At 36.9% G+C, this 19,952-nt stretch overlaps 1 protein-coding gene across 1 annotated transcript in view; it reads right to left on the minus strand.

The window, feature by feature from the left end:
- The window catches only part of AP1G1 (adaptor related protein complex 1 subunit gamma 1), a 75,800-nt gene that overhangs the window by 39,018 nt on the left and 16,830 nt on the right, over positions 1 to 19,952 (minus strand). Inside the window, exons 2-3 of the mRNA XM_036068616.2 lie at positions 13,003 to 13,206; positions 1,118 to 1,242 (exon numbers count right to left, since the gene is read on the minus strand). Of these exons, the coding sequence (XP_035924509.1) occupies positions 1,118 to 1,242; positions 13,003 to 13,203 (326 nt within the window). The 5' untranslated portion in view covers positions 13,204 to 13,206. The remainder of the gene's footprint in view (positions 1 to 1,117; positions 1,243 to 13,002; positions 13,207 to 19,952) is intronic.

Genomic DNA, 19,952 nt, shown 5'->3' on the forward strand with positions numbered 1-19,952 from the left:
CCAAATCATAATTCTCATTTTGGGATTTTCCATTATCCATTGGAAAATTTTAAAGTAAAACATTATTGACCACAGAAAAGTGTAAGAGTTCAATACTACAAATATGATTACCTATATCCCCTGCTTCTACTTTCTGTCAAACAAATAAAAACTACAAATGAAAAAGAAATCTACAAAAGGAAATTAAACCAACAGACACACCAAAACCAAACGAAAACAAACCAAAAAGCACCTTTAACCAGTAAAGCCATCAGAACTTCCATAACTTTTTAACAGACATTTGCTGTAAGAGGGATGCTGGGAAGAACTGCTAATTCCCCTGCTTGGCTACTCTAATTCTTTCATATAGCAAGCATTCCTCAATTTGTAAGTTAAACAAACATGACTGGACTAGTAATGCACCCATTAGAGGAAAAAAAAGACATACACAAAATTCACAAGGCTAAGTATAATTTCATGCAACTGAAATCTTGAATTAGACCACTCACAAACAAGACCTCTTCTTTTACCTTTATATGGTATTTACTCAGAACATACACTGGTAATTCTTTAATAAAAGTAACATTTCATTACTTATGGTATTCAAGGTCCTGGAAATATAAGATAAGAAATCTCTGATTTACCAATGTTTTTTCTATTCCATGTAGGCCCAAATTCTTGTTTCATTGCTAAATCGTGTTCCTATACCTGAAGATGTACAGCAATGCCTTCCTTTGTTTAATTACATTATCCTCTACAGGACGCCTAGATGGCTCAGTTAAGTGTCCAACTCTTGATCTGGGCTCAGGTCATGATCTTGGGGACGTGGGATGGAGCCCCACATCAGGCTCTGCACTCAGCACGGAGTCTGCTTGAGATTCTCTCTCGCCCTCTCCCTCCCTCCTCCCCGCCCCCCTCTGCTTGTGCACGCACTTTCTCTAATAAATAAAATCTTTAAAAATAATAATAAATATTCCCCTACAGAAACCTTTGCTTACCCTCTTTACATATAAACTACAAAAGCAATTCAAATATATTCTAGACATTAAATAAAATCAAATAAAAACTCTGATGTCATATTATAAGAAAACTTTGAAAGCACAAAGTAGTCATTAAAAGAAGGAAAAGTAAGACTTACTTCTTGATACAGTTTGTCATGAGAAGATGGACATCTTGTCTTTCATCTAACAGCAGCATTGCCCCTAAATAGCCAATGCGTTTGTCTGTGAACTTTTGAGAGGCAATAAGCTTGAGGCATTCCAACTGCAAATTTTAAAAAAAGAAAAGAAATTAAGAAATTGCTACCACATTAGGAAAGCAATGTTTTTAACCCAGAGTCAGTGGATGACTAAAATAAGTAGGTATCAAATCGCCTAAGATCCTTAGATGTCTTGATAGATACCGAGTTCTGGAATAGATCATCTCAGCAAGGTCCTATGATATATGCTATCCAAATAATCTGTGAGGTTTACCTACTTCCACAGATTGAAATAAATAAATACTACTAAAGTATTATAATAAAATATTAATAAACCCAATTCTTAATTTAATCCCCAGGTTGTACAATTTGAACACCTAACTTATGTGTGTATTTATGGTCTGTTTCCTATTTTGAATAGCAAAAAATTCAGTAACTGGCAATACATCAAAGTGCCAAACACTATCTTAAACATTAGGAATATACAACTGAAAAAGAGACAGACAACAACTAACTTTAATATAATGTGCAAAGTGCTATATGTAGGGCCTGAACCAAGTAGTAGGGAGAAGTGAGTTTAGCATATGAGGAATAAAAACACAGAGAAAAAAAAAGGCCAGAGGAAATTTCAGGAGTGGAATTAACCTAAAATGTTTTATAGGACTTTTTCTTTACATAATTGATAAAAATCCTCAGAGCTTAAGACTCTTTGTAAACAGATTGTCTCTCTACGTAGCCTTTCTTTAACATCACAATCATTTTAATATACTTTATCATTCCATCTTGACTAACATAGAAAAGGCCAAACATTCCCTTGTAGCAATGATTTTCAAAGGGTGTACATAAGTTGGACACTCCAAGAAAAGTTTTGCAAACTATGCTCCCATTTAGAATCACTGCATCCCAAAGGAAGGGCCTCAAATGCAGAACTATGTACAACAGTCTAAAATCATGAGACTACTCCCCATCTGAATTTGCCTATAAGTTCAAAACTGAAATTGTGGAAAGTAAAAAAATTTACAAATAAAACTGTTACGAGCTATTTAAAAATTGCTCTCTTGATGTATCTGCATTAAAAACACTGAAAGTTAACAGAAATGACTATACTATCATGAACAAATCAAAGCCTCCAAGAATAACCAAGATCCAAAAGGGAAACTGAAGTGCCTTCTGAAACTGACAGATTATATAACAACCCTTCCCTTCCTTCTATGCACTCAATTTAAATTTTAAAAAACAATTTCTGAGATAGAAAATGAAGAAAGTCATTTTTACAATGTCAGCAGAAAAATTACTGCTGAGGTGAATGAGAAAAACAGGAGGTAAAATATTATCAGAAAATCTTACTCTTTTTCAAACAGAAGAGTTTTTAACCTTCCCATTTAATAATAGTATAAATTAATATTTTAGCAGTGAAAAAAGAGTTCTAAGAATCAGGTATCACTGAAATTTTTATCATCCTTACTGAATCATGCTTTTTTTTTTTTTTTTAAAGATTTTATTTATTTATTTGACAGAGCGAGAGAGCACAAGCAGGGAGAACAGTAGAGGGAGAGGGAGAAGCAGGCTCCCCGCCAAGCAGGGAGCCCGATGTGGGGCTCGATCCCAGGACCCTGAGACCATGACCTGAGCTGAAGGCAGACGCTTAACCATCTGAGCCACCCAGGCGCCCCCTGAATCATGCTTTTAACAAATACCAGGCATTACACAAATAAATTATCCAAAAATTTGTTATTAAGATGAACTAATGAGGAAGAAGACTTTACTCTTAGGCATTAATGGGACTTTGTATTTTTTTGGCCAAGTTTTTTTTTAAGATTTTATTTATTTATTTGATAGGAAGAGCACAAGTAGGGTTGAACCCAGGATCCTGGGATCATCACCCAAGCCGAAGGCAGACGCTTAACCGACTGAGCCACCCAGGAGTCCCTACGTCAAGTTTTAAGACAGTCACACTAAAAGTCATCAATGATTAGTGAGTACAATTTATTGCTTTTTGTGACACTTGTTTAAAACTTACCTAAAAATTAAACAGTGAACAGAATTTAAAGGGATAAACACTAATTCTTTTTAATCCCCATTGGTACAGTGACTTTGCTTCAAGAATATACATTTGCTTTATGAAGGTAGCAAATTTTGAGAGGAAAATCTAAGATTAAAGACTGGAAATGGCTGGAAAAATCTAAGATTAAAGACTGGAAACTCCCATTTAGAATCACTGCATCCCAAGGAATAGGGGCTCAAATGCAGAACTATGTACAACAGTCTAAAATCATGAGACTACTCCCCATCTGAATTTGCCTATAAGTTCAGAAGTGAAATTGAGGAAAGTAAAAAAATTTACAAATAAAACTGTTTGGAGCTATTTAAAAACTGCTCTCTTGATGTATTGAAAAACATCCTCTGCTGAAGGATTAACTCTCATCATACGCTACACTTCGGTGTCAGTGGCCAGCAATAGTGCTAAGAAAGTACCATGTTTCATCTTTAAGAATATTATCAAAGTTTTCAGATATTGAAAAAGAAAAAGGATGGAGGGGTGGACAATGGGTTTTTGAGGAAATATAAGGGTAGGGCATCCATTTTTGAGCAGCAACCACTAAAAATGCAACTCTAGTGTGAGTTACAGTACAGGAAAAAAATAGTAAAATCAATTAAATGTTTCTGCCCCTTTGGTAACAACCTCAAACTGAGTACTACTCCGTCTCACTTAAAGCTACTTGAAAATCCCACCTGAAACACTGCTAACCTACAAAGCTAGCATATGCTTAAAGACCACAGTAAACAGTCTAGCTTTTATATTCATGCAACCACAGAGATAAAAAATAACTTTTGGTTTTACTCCAAACTCCCTGAGCAAAGTCAAAAAACAAAAGACAAACTTGGAAAAAATATTTGCAACTTGCTCATAGACATGAAATCCTATATAACAGGATCCTACAAACTGATTTTCAAAAAGACCAACAACTCAATATAAAATGGACAAAGAATATGGACAGTTCAAAGAAAACAAAAATAATTCAAACATATGAAATGGAGTTCAACCACCTCATAAAACAAATGCAAACCCAAGTAGGTAAATTCACTTAAAACAAATCACTGAACTGTACACTTGAAAAGTTCATGATATGCAAAATATGCCTCCGTGAAGTTATTAGAAGAGAAAAAGAAATGCAAATGGAAACCATACTGAGATAGTATTTTTTAACCTATTATATTAGCAAAGTTAGACTGTCGTTAACAGTGCGAGGACATTAGTGACTGGATATAAACTGGCACAAGCTGTACTGAGAAAGATCTGGCCTATCTAAGTACAAATACACATACCCTTCGACGCAACAATTCCACTTTTAGGAACTTAGACCACCTTTACATTCATACATGTGTAAAATAATGGTTATTATTCAACTGTAGTATTACTTTTTTTTTTTTTTTAAAGATTTTATTTATTTGACAGAGAGAGAGACAGCCAGAGAGGGAACACAAGCAGGGGGAGCAGGAGAGTTCTGGAGAAGCAGGCTTCCCGCAGAGAAGAGAGCCTAATACGGTGCTCGATCCCAGGAGCCCGGGATCACGATCCGAGCCCAACGCAGACGCCCAACAACTGAGCCACCCAGGTGCCCCCGTAGTATTACTTTAAGCAGTAAGACTGGAGGGGCACCTGGTTGGCTCAGTCAATAGAGCATGTGACTCTTGATCTCAGGGTCCTGAGTTTGAGCTTCACAATGGGTGTGGAGCCTACCTAAAATTAAATAAATAAATACTAACACTGGAAACAAATGTCCCTTAATAAGGCATCAGTTTAATAATGATTCATAAATATCATGGAATACGGGCACCTGGGTGGCTCAGTCGGTTAAGCGTGTGCCTTTGGCTCAGGTCATGATCCCAGAATCCTGGGATCAGGCCCTGCACTGGGCTCCCTGCTCACTGGGGAGTCTGTTTCTTCCTCTCCCACTGCCCCTCCCCCCTTTGTGCTTGCGCTCCCTCTCTTTCGCTCTCTCTCTCTCCCTCTCTCAAATAAACCACATCTTTAAAAAATAAAAGAAATATCATGGACTACTATGCTAGATACATTGAGATGAGTATGTCAAAAAAGCTGGCAAAAAAAAGAGCATGTCAAAAAAGCTGTAAAACAGAATGAGGACATGGGCTAACATTCAAGACAGATTAATAAGTAGACAGCACCACACGCGTTTTACAGTGGAGGGGGCATTTCCATTGCCGGGAGATGTATAATCTCTGGAAGGATAGACACAGACAGTTGCTTATAAAAAGGTAACTAAGTAGGGGTCCTGTATGGCTCAGTCGGTTAAGTGTCTGCCTTCAGCTCAGGTCATGAACCCAGGGTCCTGGGATCGAGCCCCCCACGAGCCTGCTTCTCCCTCTCCTGCCCCCCCGCTTGTGTTCTCTCGCTCACTCTCTCCTTCTCTCTCTCAAATAAATACATAAAATCTTAAAAAAAACAAAAAACAAAACAGGAAACTAAGTGTCTGGAAGTGGACAGAAAGCAGGGTTTTCATCATATATTCTTTTGTATCTTTTAAATTTTGCATCAGTGAACTGTCATTATCTATTCCAAAGATAAATAATATTGGACTAGAAGTTTAAAACTGCAGGATAAAGGGAACTTATATCTAACTCATGGTTACAAAAGTTAATACAATAATATAATTAAAAAGGAGGAAAAAAAACAACCTAGGGCAATTATTCCCTCTACCAAATTGAGTAACATGTCATTTCAAAAATTAACAAAAAAGGGGCGCCTGGGTGGTTCAGTCGTTGGGCATCTGCCTTCGGCTCAGGTCATGATCCCAGGGTCCTGGGATCGAGCCCTGCATCGGGCTCCCTGCTCCATGGGAAGCCTGCTTCTCCCTCTCCCTCTGCTTGTGTTGCCTCTCTCGCTGTGTCTCTGTCAAATAAATAAATAAAATCTTAAAAAAAAAAATTAACAAAAAAGCATTTGAGCCTTGGAATTGTTTTATGAAAACACTGAAAATTTAAGACCAAAATCTTATGAAAATACAACTCAGTAAATGGGAACAACCAGCCCTTTTTAAATAACTTAAATTCAAAATGAACGATTATTGTGCTATTCTTTTATACCTGCAATGCTATAAGAGCTTAAAAAGTTATGTCCGTTCCTTATCTCTAATCCCCATGACGGCTATGCCTTCTTCTGCTGGCAGTTATTTTGTATTTTTCACCGACTATCAGCTTCTTCCTTGCCAACAACACTCTTCTCAACAGCAACCTTCTCACTCTCCCCGCTACCTCCCATCCCAAAGGTCTGACTGCGATAACTTTAAGCTATTCACTGATTTTTACATTTACTTTCCAATTGTTTTTGAAGAAGCTGTGATTTTTCTTTAACTTCATAAAATCCTGCTTTGTTAAAAACCAATGTGCTAGACATTCTCATTGACACCCAGTTAGAAGGGCACACAAAAGGAAACCAACATTTGGATATATATCATAAGTATGATACATATATATACATCAAAGGATATATATATCATATATACATACTGTGACAAATATGCACAAGCTACTATGGAAACAAGTTAGGAAGGGCACTCATTTAAGGTGAGAAACAGTAAGAAAACAGAGAAAGATTCCTATCCCTTTATGTAACACAGAGTGGAATAGAAAGAACCAATTTGATTTAGGAGCCCTAATCCTGGTTCTAGCTTAAGAGACCTAAGCAAGTTATTTCAACAACCTGGGCCTCAGTTTCCTCTTCACTAAAATAACTGAGCCACATCATGAAAGACAACCTTAACGCTGCCCTCAACTCTCTGCTTTCAAGGCAAATACAGTAGTCACTAATTCTCTACAGCTGACCCTTGAAGTGGCCTAAGAATTTTTCTCAGCAGAAACATTCCAGGCATCCATTAGCAAGCCTAAGAGAGGGAAGTTACCACCTCCTTTTGGAATAAATATAATGCCTTAAGGAAGTGGTTTCCAAACTTGACTGATCAAAATCACCTGGGAGAGTTTCGAAATATGTTGGTCACCCCCGAAATATCCTGACACAGTAGGTTTCAGGTAAAGCCTGACAACTGGATTTTTATAAACATTTTCTAGATGACTCAATATTCCAATTTTCTCCGAATTTCAAAGCAATTTTTTTTTAAAAGAAAGGTTTTTGGCCTTGTTACATTGTTCTAAAGCAAGTACAAATATTGCCCTTTATCAACATTTAATCTGGTTGCCCTTGAAAAAAGCTGCACCTATTTTGTTAGCTTTTAGAACAATTTCCCACAAGGTCAAATGCATATATACATTTGCTTTTAAATTTAACATCTAAGCTTTATGATGTGAACAATCACCTTGATGAAAGGCTCTGCAACTGATTGTTTAGGTCTTTTAAAAAGTTACCTTTATTTCAATTTAACATTCAGAAATAAATTTCTAGTTTATACACACAACACACACACACACACACACACACACATATTTGAAGAATAAGCCCGTAACTGCTTTACCACTATGTAGTCTGGCAACATAAAAATCTATAGGAGAGGGTGCCTGCGTGGCTCAGTCGTTAAGCGTCTGCCTTTGGCTCAGGTCATGATCCCAGGGTCCTGGGATCGAGCCCCGCATCGGGCTCCCTGCTCCGCGGGAAGCCTGCTTCTCCCTCTCCCACTCCCCCTGCTTGTGTTCCCTCTCTCGCTGTGTCTCTCTCTCTGTCAAATAAATAAATAAATCTTAAAAAAAAAAAAATCTATAGGAGACCGGTCTATTTTTTCATTCTTCTGGCAGGGGAAAAAAAAAAAAAACAACATTCCTATTGCATCCCATTTCTCCTGAGAAAATTTATTATGAAATATTTCACTCAAAAATACACAAAAATCATGTAACAGTCATTGAGGCACCAGCCAGCTTTAGCAAATCTTAACATTTTGCCCTACTTATTTTATTTTACATTTTTTAATATTACAAATTCAATTGAAGCCCTCTGCATACTCTGCCTCGATTCCATTTCCCTTCTCTCCATCCCAGGAGTAACGAAAACTCAAAATTGCTGTTCATCATTGCCACACCATGTGTCTTTACTACATATGTTGAGACAATTGTTTTTGAATGTTTTAAGCTTTATATAAGTATCATACCATAGTCCTGTTCTTTTCATTCAACATCTTTGAGTACTACTCACATTCAGACAAGAAACTGTAATTTAGTTATCTTCATTGCTAATACAGTATCCCACTTGTGAATATACCACAACTTACCTATTCTTTTTGTGGACATATAGATTATTCCCAATGTTTTCATATCAGAAACAATGCTGCAATGAACTCTTATTAAAGTCCCTTGTTAAATGGACAAGATTCTTGATCAGATTCAGGTTTTTCAGTTTTTATTTTATTTTGACTTAGCAAATACACTTCATAGGTGGTGGTATGAACTTTCATCAAGTATGTCATTGTTTCTGGTGGTTGTCTCTCTTTTGTGACATTAGCATCGATAATGATCATCAGAGATCACAAAATAGTAATATTCTAATTCTTTTATTCTTTCATTTATTAGCTGGATTTTTCCTCTAAGGAGCAACTTCTCTATATGTACCATTGGGTTACCAAGAGTTCCTTTGGAAGGAACTTACCAATAATTCCTTCAGAAAGAACTACTGGTAGGAAAGGCAGGATAAATGTTTCTTTTCCTTTTATCTACTAGTTTTCAAAATGAGACCCTAGTATGCTCCAAAGATGACCAATGGAGTTTTTAAAAATTTGTTTAATACTTATGAACTCACTGGGGCCCCTGGGTGGCACAATCGGTTAAGCATCCGACTCTTGATTTGGCTCAGGTCATGATATCAGCATCATGAGATCGAGCCCCATGTCAGGCTCCCCGCTCTGTGTGGAGTCTGCTTGAGATTCTCTCTCTCCCTCTGCCCCTCTCCCTGCTCACTTGTGCGCGTGCTCAAATAAATAAAATCTTTAGATAAAAAATTATGAACTCACTGATATAAACTAACTTGGTATATTCAATTATAATTATTCTTATTAATGCTCAAATTTTCTTATTTTGGGGCACAACAAAAAGCCACTTCTGGTGGCTACTAAATCCTTTTAACATGACCTCTGTAGTTTTTGTTTTCTGGCAAAGACAGTTCAGGCTTATTTTGGGCACAATCTCGGTTTAAAGGTGCTCAAGGCAGGAATGCCTACTATCGCCATCCAATTATAGATACATTGTAGTAAAGAAAGAAGAAAAAAAATGATTAAGGACGGAAAGTTAGGGAATTGCCATTGCTTACAGACAACAGTATTGACTATATGGAAGCAATGGAGTCTACAAGGACTCTTAGAACCAAATGCAATAATGTTGCTAAGAAGATAAATATGCAAAAATGAATTATATTTCCGTAATATCTAAAACCTAATTATTAAAGTTTTAAGAGCGCTATTTGCAATAGGACGAAGAACTCTAAGGAACCTATAAATTTCACCAAAGGTTTGTAAGACTTTATTATAGAGAACACTAAAACTTTAAGGAACATAAGGAAGTGAAGTGCTATACTGTATTGATGGAAGGGAAGACTACTATGGACAGGTAACTGAGGATAGGAAGCCAGGCTGGAACAGGAAGGAAACAGACAATGCAAGCCCAGCCTGGACAAGGTCACCAGCCCACTAGTGCCATGGGAAAATGTGGATCCAGTGCTGTCAAATCCTCCCGATTTTCTAAGAGAAACTAGAAATCCAGATTTCCATGAGAAGTTCCTTGATTTTTATGTCGGCAGCAAATTCAAAAAATTTAACGTACTGTGCAAACAAAACACATCTGTGAAAGAGTCTGGCTCCCAAGCTACCATTTTTTACTCCTACAATCTGCCCACTTCTTTACTCAACTTTATTTCTGGGTCATGTTTAAGCCAGACACATGAAAGGTTATAAATCCTACAAGAAATTTATCATGGCTTTTGTTGTAAAAATGTTGAGGATACGGTCTTTTACATTACTAAGAGACTCCTAGATAAAAGACCCACATGAGAAAATCTATTTTAGGGGTGCCTGGCTGGTTCAGTTGGAAGAGCATGAAACTCTTGATCTTGGGGTCGTGAGTTTGAGCCCCCCGTTGGGTACAGAGATTACATACACACATACATAAATAAATGAAAATCTATTTTAGAATTCAGTGATTTTTCAAAAAAAAAAAAATGTTTTGCTGTCCTTGAGGAAATGGTAAAGTAGTATTTGAGTTTTTTATGTACAAAACATAAATGTTTAACATTTACTAATCTAATTTACTCATCTTCATAATAACCCCATACAGTAGTATGAAGATTGTCCCCATTTTACAGATGAGGAAACTGAGAAAAGAAAGCTTAAGGATCAGGACACCCCTGGGTGGCTCAGTCAGTTAAGCCTCAGGTCATGACCCCAGGTTCCTGGGATCCAGTCCCGCATCGGGCTTCTTGCTCAGCAGGGAGCCTGCTTCTCCCTCTACCTGCTACTAGAAATTTTTAAATTATACACCTGGCTCATATTTTATTTCTATTGAACAGCATCATGCTAGATACTGCAGTAAAAAGTAAAAAGAAACAGGTGAAATTAGTTTGAATAATAGATTTTATTTAACCCAATGTATCTAAAATATCATTTCAACATATAATCAACACAAAAATTATTAGTTAGATATTTTACAACTTTCTTTTGTACTAAGACTTCTAAATACAGTATTATTTTACACTTACAGCACATCTCAATTTGTATACTACATATCCATCAGAAATATTTTAACTGTATTTAGATTTCATAAAATTTACAATTGATAAAGTGGATTCACATACCCAAGTCGTCTAAAACATTTAAAAGTTTTCCAGTAACTGCATCAAATACCCACCAAAAATTTATTTTCCTTTAATATTCGCCTCAGCTAAACTAGCCACATTTCAAGAGACCAGTGGCTACGCAGCTACTGGCTATCATAATGAACAGCACAAGTCTAACAAGTCTAATAAAATGCAATAAACGGCAGCTGTTTTTACACATAATTAAATGAAAATGGTACTGTGATTCATACATGCAGGTGAGAGAACCTAGATAGGAATCTTTTTATGGGTACATTATAAAGGAAATTCTGATGGGCAAGGTACCAAATTACTGCTTGGATAGGGCCCTGACTTATTCAAATAGAGGAAACAGATGAAGGGACTTAAAATTATGATTGCTATTCCCATTCAGAAAAGTCTTTTCTTTGGTACCACAATTTTAATACAGTTTCCTTCAATATTAACACTTTCCACCTAAGAATTAAATGTTTTATCAAATAATTAAATTCCAGAACACCCAAAAAATGCCATCTAGTAAAGTTGGAAAGCATATTTTATTTAAACATAGTAATGACTCTTAGAAATATAGAGAGTGCTCTTTCACAAAATGAAATATCATCAGTCTTAAATCTATTGTATGATTTTATATTCAACAGTTGGTCTTTAAAGAACTCCTTTAACTCCATGATGTTAATGGTGGTCATTTCTGAATGTAGGGATTAAGTCTCCCCCCCTCCACCCTTGATTATCTTTTACAGCCCAACATATCAGATTTTTGTAAATCTAACCTAAATGTGTCTACTTAAAATCAGCCAACAAAAATATATGGACATCTATTTGCTTTATACGATGACATGCACTAAATGTATAACCACCTGGATCGCTTTTTGATGTGGTAAAAGCATATAACATGTTTTATTCAGAGGAGACAGCTGCTGCTTTTGTTTGCCTAGTACCTGGTCCTCATCCCCGATATTAACACCTCAATTTTTCTTTGGGAAGTTAATGCTCTCCCACTCTCAATCACGTATTTCTAGAGAAAGTGACCTCATTCCCAGCCCCAAGATAAGCACAAAACTAACCCAAGTCATTCTGATAGGATTCAAAACCATTACTGTTTTAACTCAGAGGTGGGGGGAATCTCCTTCACCAGAGTTACTGAGCTGAACAAAAGATAAACACGGGCATCTTTCCAGGTAAATTAAATCTATCAAAACATTAACAATAGTTATCTTTGAAAAATGGAAACATGGGTGGTATTTTTCTCCTAATGTTGCACATTCTTTCAGTTTTGCGGTCTTTTCCTTAAAAAGACTATTTAGCATATAATACAATTCTTAAATTGAGATAAAATTTAATAGCATTAATAAGAATTAAAAAAAACAACCCACTATACCCTTCTCTGTGACTCAATCCCCCTTATCACGTATAAACATGGAAAGAAGAAAGCACTTATCACCAAGAGTATCATTCTCAGAGTTTAAACTGGCCATATCTAATAATATGCATTTGTGTGTAGGAGAAAATCAGGAGACAGACCTGCATAGTGGCTATAGCAATCAAGTAATTAGGTAATTACAGCAAAATCGATAAATGCCATTATGTGGCAACCACTTAATTTCTTTTACTTAAAAACATCTGTTCTGAGTGTTTCTCCTTATATCATCGTGCATACAGAATATAATTAAGGAAACATTTAGCAAACATTTCTTAAATATTCATTATAGTCCAGCCCCTCTGACAGACCAATCACAATCTACTGGTTAATCCTGGTCAATCTTTAAGGAGGCTAGTTGTCACCATCAAAACATACTCTAATCCACATAATGAGATTCCCAATGGTAAGCACAACCGACAGCAATATCATGCCCTTCCAGGTCTGCAACTTTCTCAATTCTACCCTCAGTTTCACAATGATCAGACTATATGACTATCAAAAGTATCCTGTCTTTCCTGACAGGAAAAGACTGACCGACCCTCCCTGAGCTACAGTCACTGAAACAAGAGTACCCTTGCTAGATGTGGTCTCAGCCCAGCCTACCTGTCCAAAGTGAGCAGGGTAGCCCAGCATGTGCATATATAGTAATTTTGCCACATTCCGACACCGGTATGTATTGTCTTCTTCTCTAAAAGATGATCGGATTGCAGCACATTCTTTCTGGATCATTTCTCGTTCTTCGGCTTGGGTTCGGGCTGTCCGGATGGTCCGGATCAGCTCCCGCAATCTGATGGGGGCTGGCATCCTCTGGATATGGAAAGACATTAAATAAAAATGTTCACGTTTTTTACTACCAAAACCATTCACACAACTTCCCACAAAAATTTCTAATTTTTAAGAATTCAAGATTTGCTAAAGCCAATGATACAAAGCTTCAGCAAAGCTATTACATACAAATTCAACTCAGTAAATTTCTGGAAAGAATACAAACAAAAGTGTTAAGTATTAAATTAATTAAGATAAGACACAGAATATACCAATATGTAAAATACATCATTATTATCAAAATATCTTAGGAACAAACTCAACTCAAATCTCTACTCAATCCTTAAAGTAATTAAAAAAAGGTCTATGCCTAACCTTAGAGAAGACAAATATTTTCTGCTCAACTGTTAATATAACACAACAAATTATCAGATGAATATTGAATATGATCACAAAGTTCAACTCAAAATGAGAGATTACAAGACCAATTACCATATTTAAACACTTTTCCAAGAAACAATAATCATCTCGGTACACTGGATACTCTTTGAAAATTGTGATGAGGGGGTGCCTGAACGGCTCAGTCGTTAAGCGTCTGCCTTCGGCTCAGGTCAGGATCCCAGGGTCCTGGGATTGAGCTCCGCATCGGGCTCCCTACTCTGGGGGAAGCCTGCTCCTCCCTCTCCCACTCCCCCTGCTTGTGTTCCCTCTCTGGCTGTGTCTCTCTCTGTCAAATAAATAAATAAAATCTTTGGAAATTGTGACAAGGAAAAAGTAATAAACCAATCTTAGAGGATAAGACTACAGGTTAGACGATAAGACCCTGGGGAGGGTATGTGCTATGGTGAGTGCTGTGAATTGTTTAAGACTGATGAATCACAGACCTGTACCTCTGAAACAAATAATACATTATGTTAAAAAAAAGAAGAAGAAGAAGATAGTAGGAAAGGAAAAATGAAGAGGGGGAAATCGAAGGGGAGATGAACCATGAGAGACTATGGACTCTGAGAAACATGAGAGACTATGGACTCTGAGAAAATCTTTGGGAACTTAGGTTAAGCAGAGATTTCATATATAACAAGCACAAAATATGAAAGAAATAATAAACTTGACTTGACAAAAAGTTACAAGTTTTGTTTTTCACAAGATGCAAATAAGGCAAGCCACAGAGAAAAAAAATAAAATTCCTATCCTACAAAGGGTATGTATTCAAAATATATAATTTTACAACTCAATAATAAGACATCTTATTTAAAAATGAGTAAAAGATTTGAATAGACACTTCTCGAAGAATGGCCATAAACACATGAAAACATGCTTAATGTTATTAGTCAGCAGGGAAATGCAAATTAAAACTGTAAGATATCACCCTACACCATTAGAATGGCTAAAATTTAAAAGACTGGCCATACCAAGTGTTGGCAGGGATGTAAAACTTTCTTTTTTTTCATTATGTTCAGTTAGCCAGCATATAGTAGTACATCATTAGTTTTTGATGTAGTGTTCAACGATTCATTAGTTACATAAAACACCCAGTGCTCAACTTTCACAGACGACTCATGGAATGCAAATGGAATGGTTCAACTACTTTGGGAAAGTTTGGCAATTTTTTATAAAATTAAATATATACTTAGGATTCAGCAAATCCACTCAGTATTGACCAAAAAGCAATGAAAATATACGTTCTCACCAAGACTTGTACACAAATGTTCACAGGAGCTTCATTTATAATTACTAAAAACTAGGAACAACTCAAATGTCCATAAACTGGTGAATAATAATGGTATACCCACATAAATGAATACTTCTCAGAATAAAACAACGTAACACGGAAGAGTCTCAAAAACATGCTGAGCAAAAGAAGCAGGAACAAGAAAGTACACACTGTATGATTTCACTTATATGAAACTCTAGGCTAATCTATAGTGATGCTAAAGAGATCAATGATTGCCTGGGGTTGAGGGTGGGGATGGGAATCAACTGGGATGCAAGGAAACCTTCTGGGGTGACAGAAATGTTTATGATGGGTATATACACCTCTCAAAATTCAATGAACTGAACACTTACAACAAGTGCATTTTATTGTATGTATATTATACCTCAATAATGTTAAGAAAAATGATAAAAATTAGATAAAAATATCAATCATCTTCAGTACATACAAGCTGTGGAATCCTTAAACCAGTAATACTCAAAGTTGTTCTAATCACACAAACCAGGAAGATATCCCAGTCCCCTTAGTTCACTATAGCATCATTCCTCAAGGTAGGGGTAGTATATCAGGAATTTTTTTAGAAAAGTTCTCTAGGTATTGGTATTTTCCTCCCTATGGCCCCCTTAAGATCACATGTACTAAACTATATAAAGCTTCTTGTATAATATTTTGTTACTTTTTAATAGAAATACTGTGGGCCTAGTGTTTAAACATTTGTACATTCACTGTCTTCATTGTTTCATTTGTTCCAACCCATTTTGAAGGGCAGAGATCATTATCCCTGCTTTGCCCATGAAGAAACTTCATCTCAGAGCAATTATGCACTTAAGATCACAAGGTGGTAAGTGACAGAGCCAGCACCTGAACTCCAAGGCCAGAGTTCTTCTCAATACTTGAAAAATGAACATTATCTTTACAGATAAAATTATATGACTGCTAGGATTTGTTTCAAAATACTCCAGGGGAAAAAGTATTGAGGAGGGAAAAAAATGAAACAAATGGGCAAAATGCTGAATGCTGCTGAGGGCATATGATAAGTATATCAAGTTACATTGTATTATTCTCTATTTTTATTTATATTAGAAATTTTCATAATCAAAAGCTTTTTAAAAGTCAAAAAGCTTCAATAAACAAAGCATTTAAGTCTTTAAAATTTTTCATAAATAGGGGCACCTGGGTAGCTCAGTTGGTTAAGCATCCAACTTGGTTTTGGCTCAGGTCCTGACCTCATGGCTCGTGATCACAATCCAGCCCTGAGTCAAGGGTCCGTGCTTAGCATGAGTCTGCTTGGATATTCTTCTCCCTCTGCCCCTTACCCTGCTCATACACATGCGTTCACTCGCTCTCTCTCTCTTTCTCTCTCTCAAATAAATACATCTTTAAGAAAAAAAAAAAAGAATCTTATTTGGGGTGCCTGGCTGGCTCAATGGGAGGATCATGCAACTCTTGATCTCAGGGTTGTGAGTTCTCTACACACACTGGGTCGTAGAGATTACCTAAATAAAGATTTTTTTAAAAAAAGAATCTTATTTATCATTAACCCAAATTTGGTGTGTGGGGAACAAAAGAAGACTAAGGCAACTAAAAAAAATCAAGGTCAATTAGTAATACTCTTCTGGAAAATAACTTTTCTCTACGAAGGCCTCGATAATTCTATAAAGCAAACAAGACTATTAGAAAAAGCCTAAATCTATTTCCAAAACACTTAGTCCAACGGGGAAAAAATCACAAGAGTTTAAGCCAGCTGAGAGACAAACAAGTTACCTGGAGCCATTTCTCAGCTCAGCCACAGAATCACAGACATACAGTTTATGCCACTAGCTTTTTATGGAGGAAATTGAGGACCCAGGCTGTTAAATACCTTGTACAAGGTCAAAGAATTAATTACTAGCCTGACTCACATCTTGTGATTCCCCCAATCAGCACTCTTTCTCCAGCACCAGGATATCTCTAGAGAAAGCAGTAATTTTTTTCCCTTGGCTGTGACAACCTACTTCTACTTATTTTTTTTATCACAAGAAAATCTCTTAGGCATGAATGAAAAAGTTAATTTACAGAATAAAGAACTTAGTATATTTGAAAATTCATTCTAAGTTCAAAACTAAACAAAAAGTTCTAGTTCCAGGGAAGATGGAGTAAACACACTCCAAGGAGACACCTGTCTCTCCCTCTGACCGTAACTATAAATCCTGGATAAAATGCATACCACAGCTACCCAAGGACTCTGAAAAGTAAATGACAGCAGATTCGAGAAAGACAGAATTTGAAGTTCCATCAAAACGGCAAGAGGTTATCCTTTTTCCTCCAGTATTGCCCAGCCTGGACCCAATGGCAACCCAAAACCCGAAGTGCTCACTGAGTACAGAGAAGGAGCTCTAAGGAAAACCCTCTCTCTCTGGTCCAGGAAGCCAGAAAAGAAGGACGGGAGAAGTTCTCTCTTTTGGCTTTTTATTTTTTCCTTCCCTCCACCCCTGCCTCTAGGCAACACTGCAATGGTGGTGGCTGTGGCAGAACAGCAATGAACAGGCAGGCAGGCATCTAAAAACTGGGGAAAGGGAACTCTTCTCTCTGACCAGAGGAGTTGTAAAAGAGCATGGAGTAAATCACTTTATTCTCCCACTGCATGATAAAAGAGTGAATTCAGGGGCGCCTGGGTGGCTCAGTCGTTGAGCATCTGCCTTCGGCTAGGGTCGTGATCCCGGGGTCCTGGGATCGAGCCCCGCATCGGGCTCCCTGCTCAGCTGGAAACCTGCTTCTCCCTCTCCCACTCCCCCTGCTTGTGTCCCCTCTCTTGCTCTGTCAAATAAATAAATAAAATATTTTTTAAAAAAAGAGTGAATTAGCAAGAAAATACAACAATCCTAATTGCAAATGTATATAACAATAGAGTTAAAAAATATATGAATCAAAAATTGACAGGTATCAAAGATATCCCAATTATAGAGACTTCAACATGCCCCCTAATGATAAAATTACAGAGTATCAGGGGCTTCCGGGTGGCTCAGTCGTTAAGCGTCTGCCTTCGGCTCAAGTCATGATCCCGGGGTCCTGGGATCAAGCCCCGCATCGGGCTCCCTGCTCAGCAGGAAGCCTGCTTCTGCCTCTCCCACTCCCCCTGCTTGTGTTCCTGCTCTCGCTATCTATCAAATAAAGAAATAAAATATTAAAAAAAAAATTACAGAGTATCAGCAAAGATATAAAAGACCTGAATGCCATCATCAACCGACTGGATCTAACCAATAGTTATGGAACACCTCAACCAACAACGGCAGAATATACATTCTTTTCAAGTGCATACAGAACATTCACCAAAATAGACCATTTCCTGGGTCATTAAAAAAAAAAAAGTTAATAAATTAAATGAATGGAAATCATATAAAATAAGGTACGTCTGACCATTAATAGAATTAAACTAAAAATCAGTAACAGAAAGCTAACTGGAAAATTCTCCATGGACTTGGAAATTAATACATTCCCAAATAATCCACTGATGAAAGAGGAAATATCAAGGGACATTAAATATATGGAACTGAACAAAAACATAAACACACATTAAAATTTGTGGTACACACTTAGGTAGTGCTTAATGGGACATGAACAGCATTAAATTCTTGTGTCAGAACAGCAGAAACATCTCAAGCAATCTAAGCTTCCATTTAAGAAACTAGAAAAAGAAAAATAAATCCAAGAGAAGTAGAAAAAAGCAAATAATAAAAAATAGAAATCAATGAAATTAAAAACAGACATTAGGTCAAGTCAACGAAACCAAAAGCCGGTTCTTTGAGAAGACTAGTAAAACTGATAAACCTCTGGCTAGATGATAAAACAGAAATAACACAAATCACCAGTATTAGTAATGAAAAGGGGATATCACCACAAACATTAAAATGATAATTAAGCGCCTGGGTGGCTCAGTCCTTAAGCACCTGCCTTCGGCTCAGGTATCACAATGCACATCACAACTGGACATTCATATGCAAAAAAACTGAACTTCAACCTAAATCTCACACCTTATAAAATACTAATTCAAAATGGAGCATAGATCTAAATGTAAAACATACAACTATAAAAAACTGTTAGAAGACGACAGAGGAGAAAATCTTCATGACCTGGGGTTAGGCAAAGAGTTCTTAGACATCATATCAAAGTCACACCCATAAAAGAAAAAATTATAAAACTGGACTTCATAAAAATTACAGACTTTTACACTATTAAAAACATTGTTAAGAAAATGAAAAGACAAGTTACAGATTGGGATATTTGCAAACTGCATCAAACAAAGGATTTGTAACCAGACTATTAAAAAGAACTCTCAAGGGGCACCTGGGTGGCTCCACTCGTTAAGCATCTGCCTTCAGCTGAGGTCATGAACCCAGGGTCCTGGGATTGAGGCCCACATCGGGCTCCCTGCTCAGCGGGAAGCCTTCTCCCTTTCCCACTCCCCCTGTTGGTGTTCCCTCTCTCGCTGTGTCTCTGTCTGTCAAATAAATAAATAAAATCTTAAAAAAAAAACTCTCAAAACACAGCAGTTAAACCCAATTTTTAAAAATGGGCATTAAGGGGCGCTTGGGTGGCTCAGTCGGTTAAGCATCTGCCTTCGGCTCAGGTCATGAACCCAGGGTCCTGGAATTGAGCCCCACATCCGGCTCCCTGCTCAGCGGAAAGCCTGCTTCTCCCTCTCCCTCTGTCTGCTGCTCTGCCTACTTGTGCCCTCTCTCTCTCTGTCAAATAAATAAATAAAATTTTTAAAAGTAAATAAATAAAAATAAAAATGGGCATTAAGTTTTAAGAATCCTGAATTCAGAAAGCAGCAGGATCAAAGTTTTTAATCAAGAAAATGAAAAAAAAAGTTTAACAGTTCAGCACCCATTAACTACAGTTAACAGAGAAAACAGTATCATAAATGGTATCAACATAAGCATCATTTATATCCATTTCAAAGAGGGCAGGGAGAATGTAAAAAATATGTAATCAGAAGTTAGCTTCATGCATCTCTTCTTTTTCCCTCCTTATTCAATTCGTTGCACTATCCCATAGATGACCTAAGTAATAGGGAAACATGTTACACCAAAAA

The sequence above is a fragment of the Halichoerus grypus genome, chromosome 15 (genome assembly GCF_964656455.1).
Source record: "Halichoerus grypus chromosome 15, mHalGry1.hap1.1, whole genome shotgun sequence".
Taxonomy (NCBI): Eukaryota; Metazoa; Chordata; class Mammalia; order Carnivora; family Phocidae; genus Halichoerus; species Halichoerus grypus.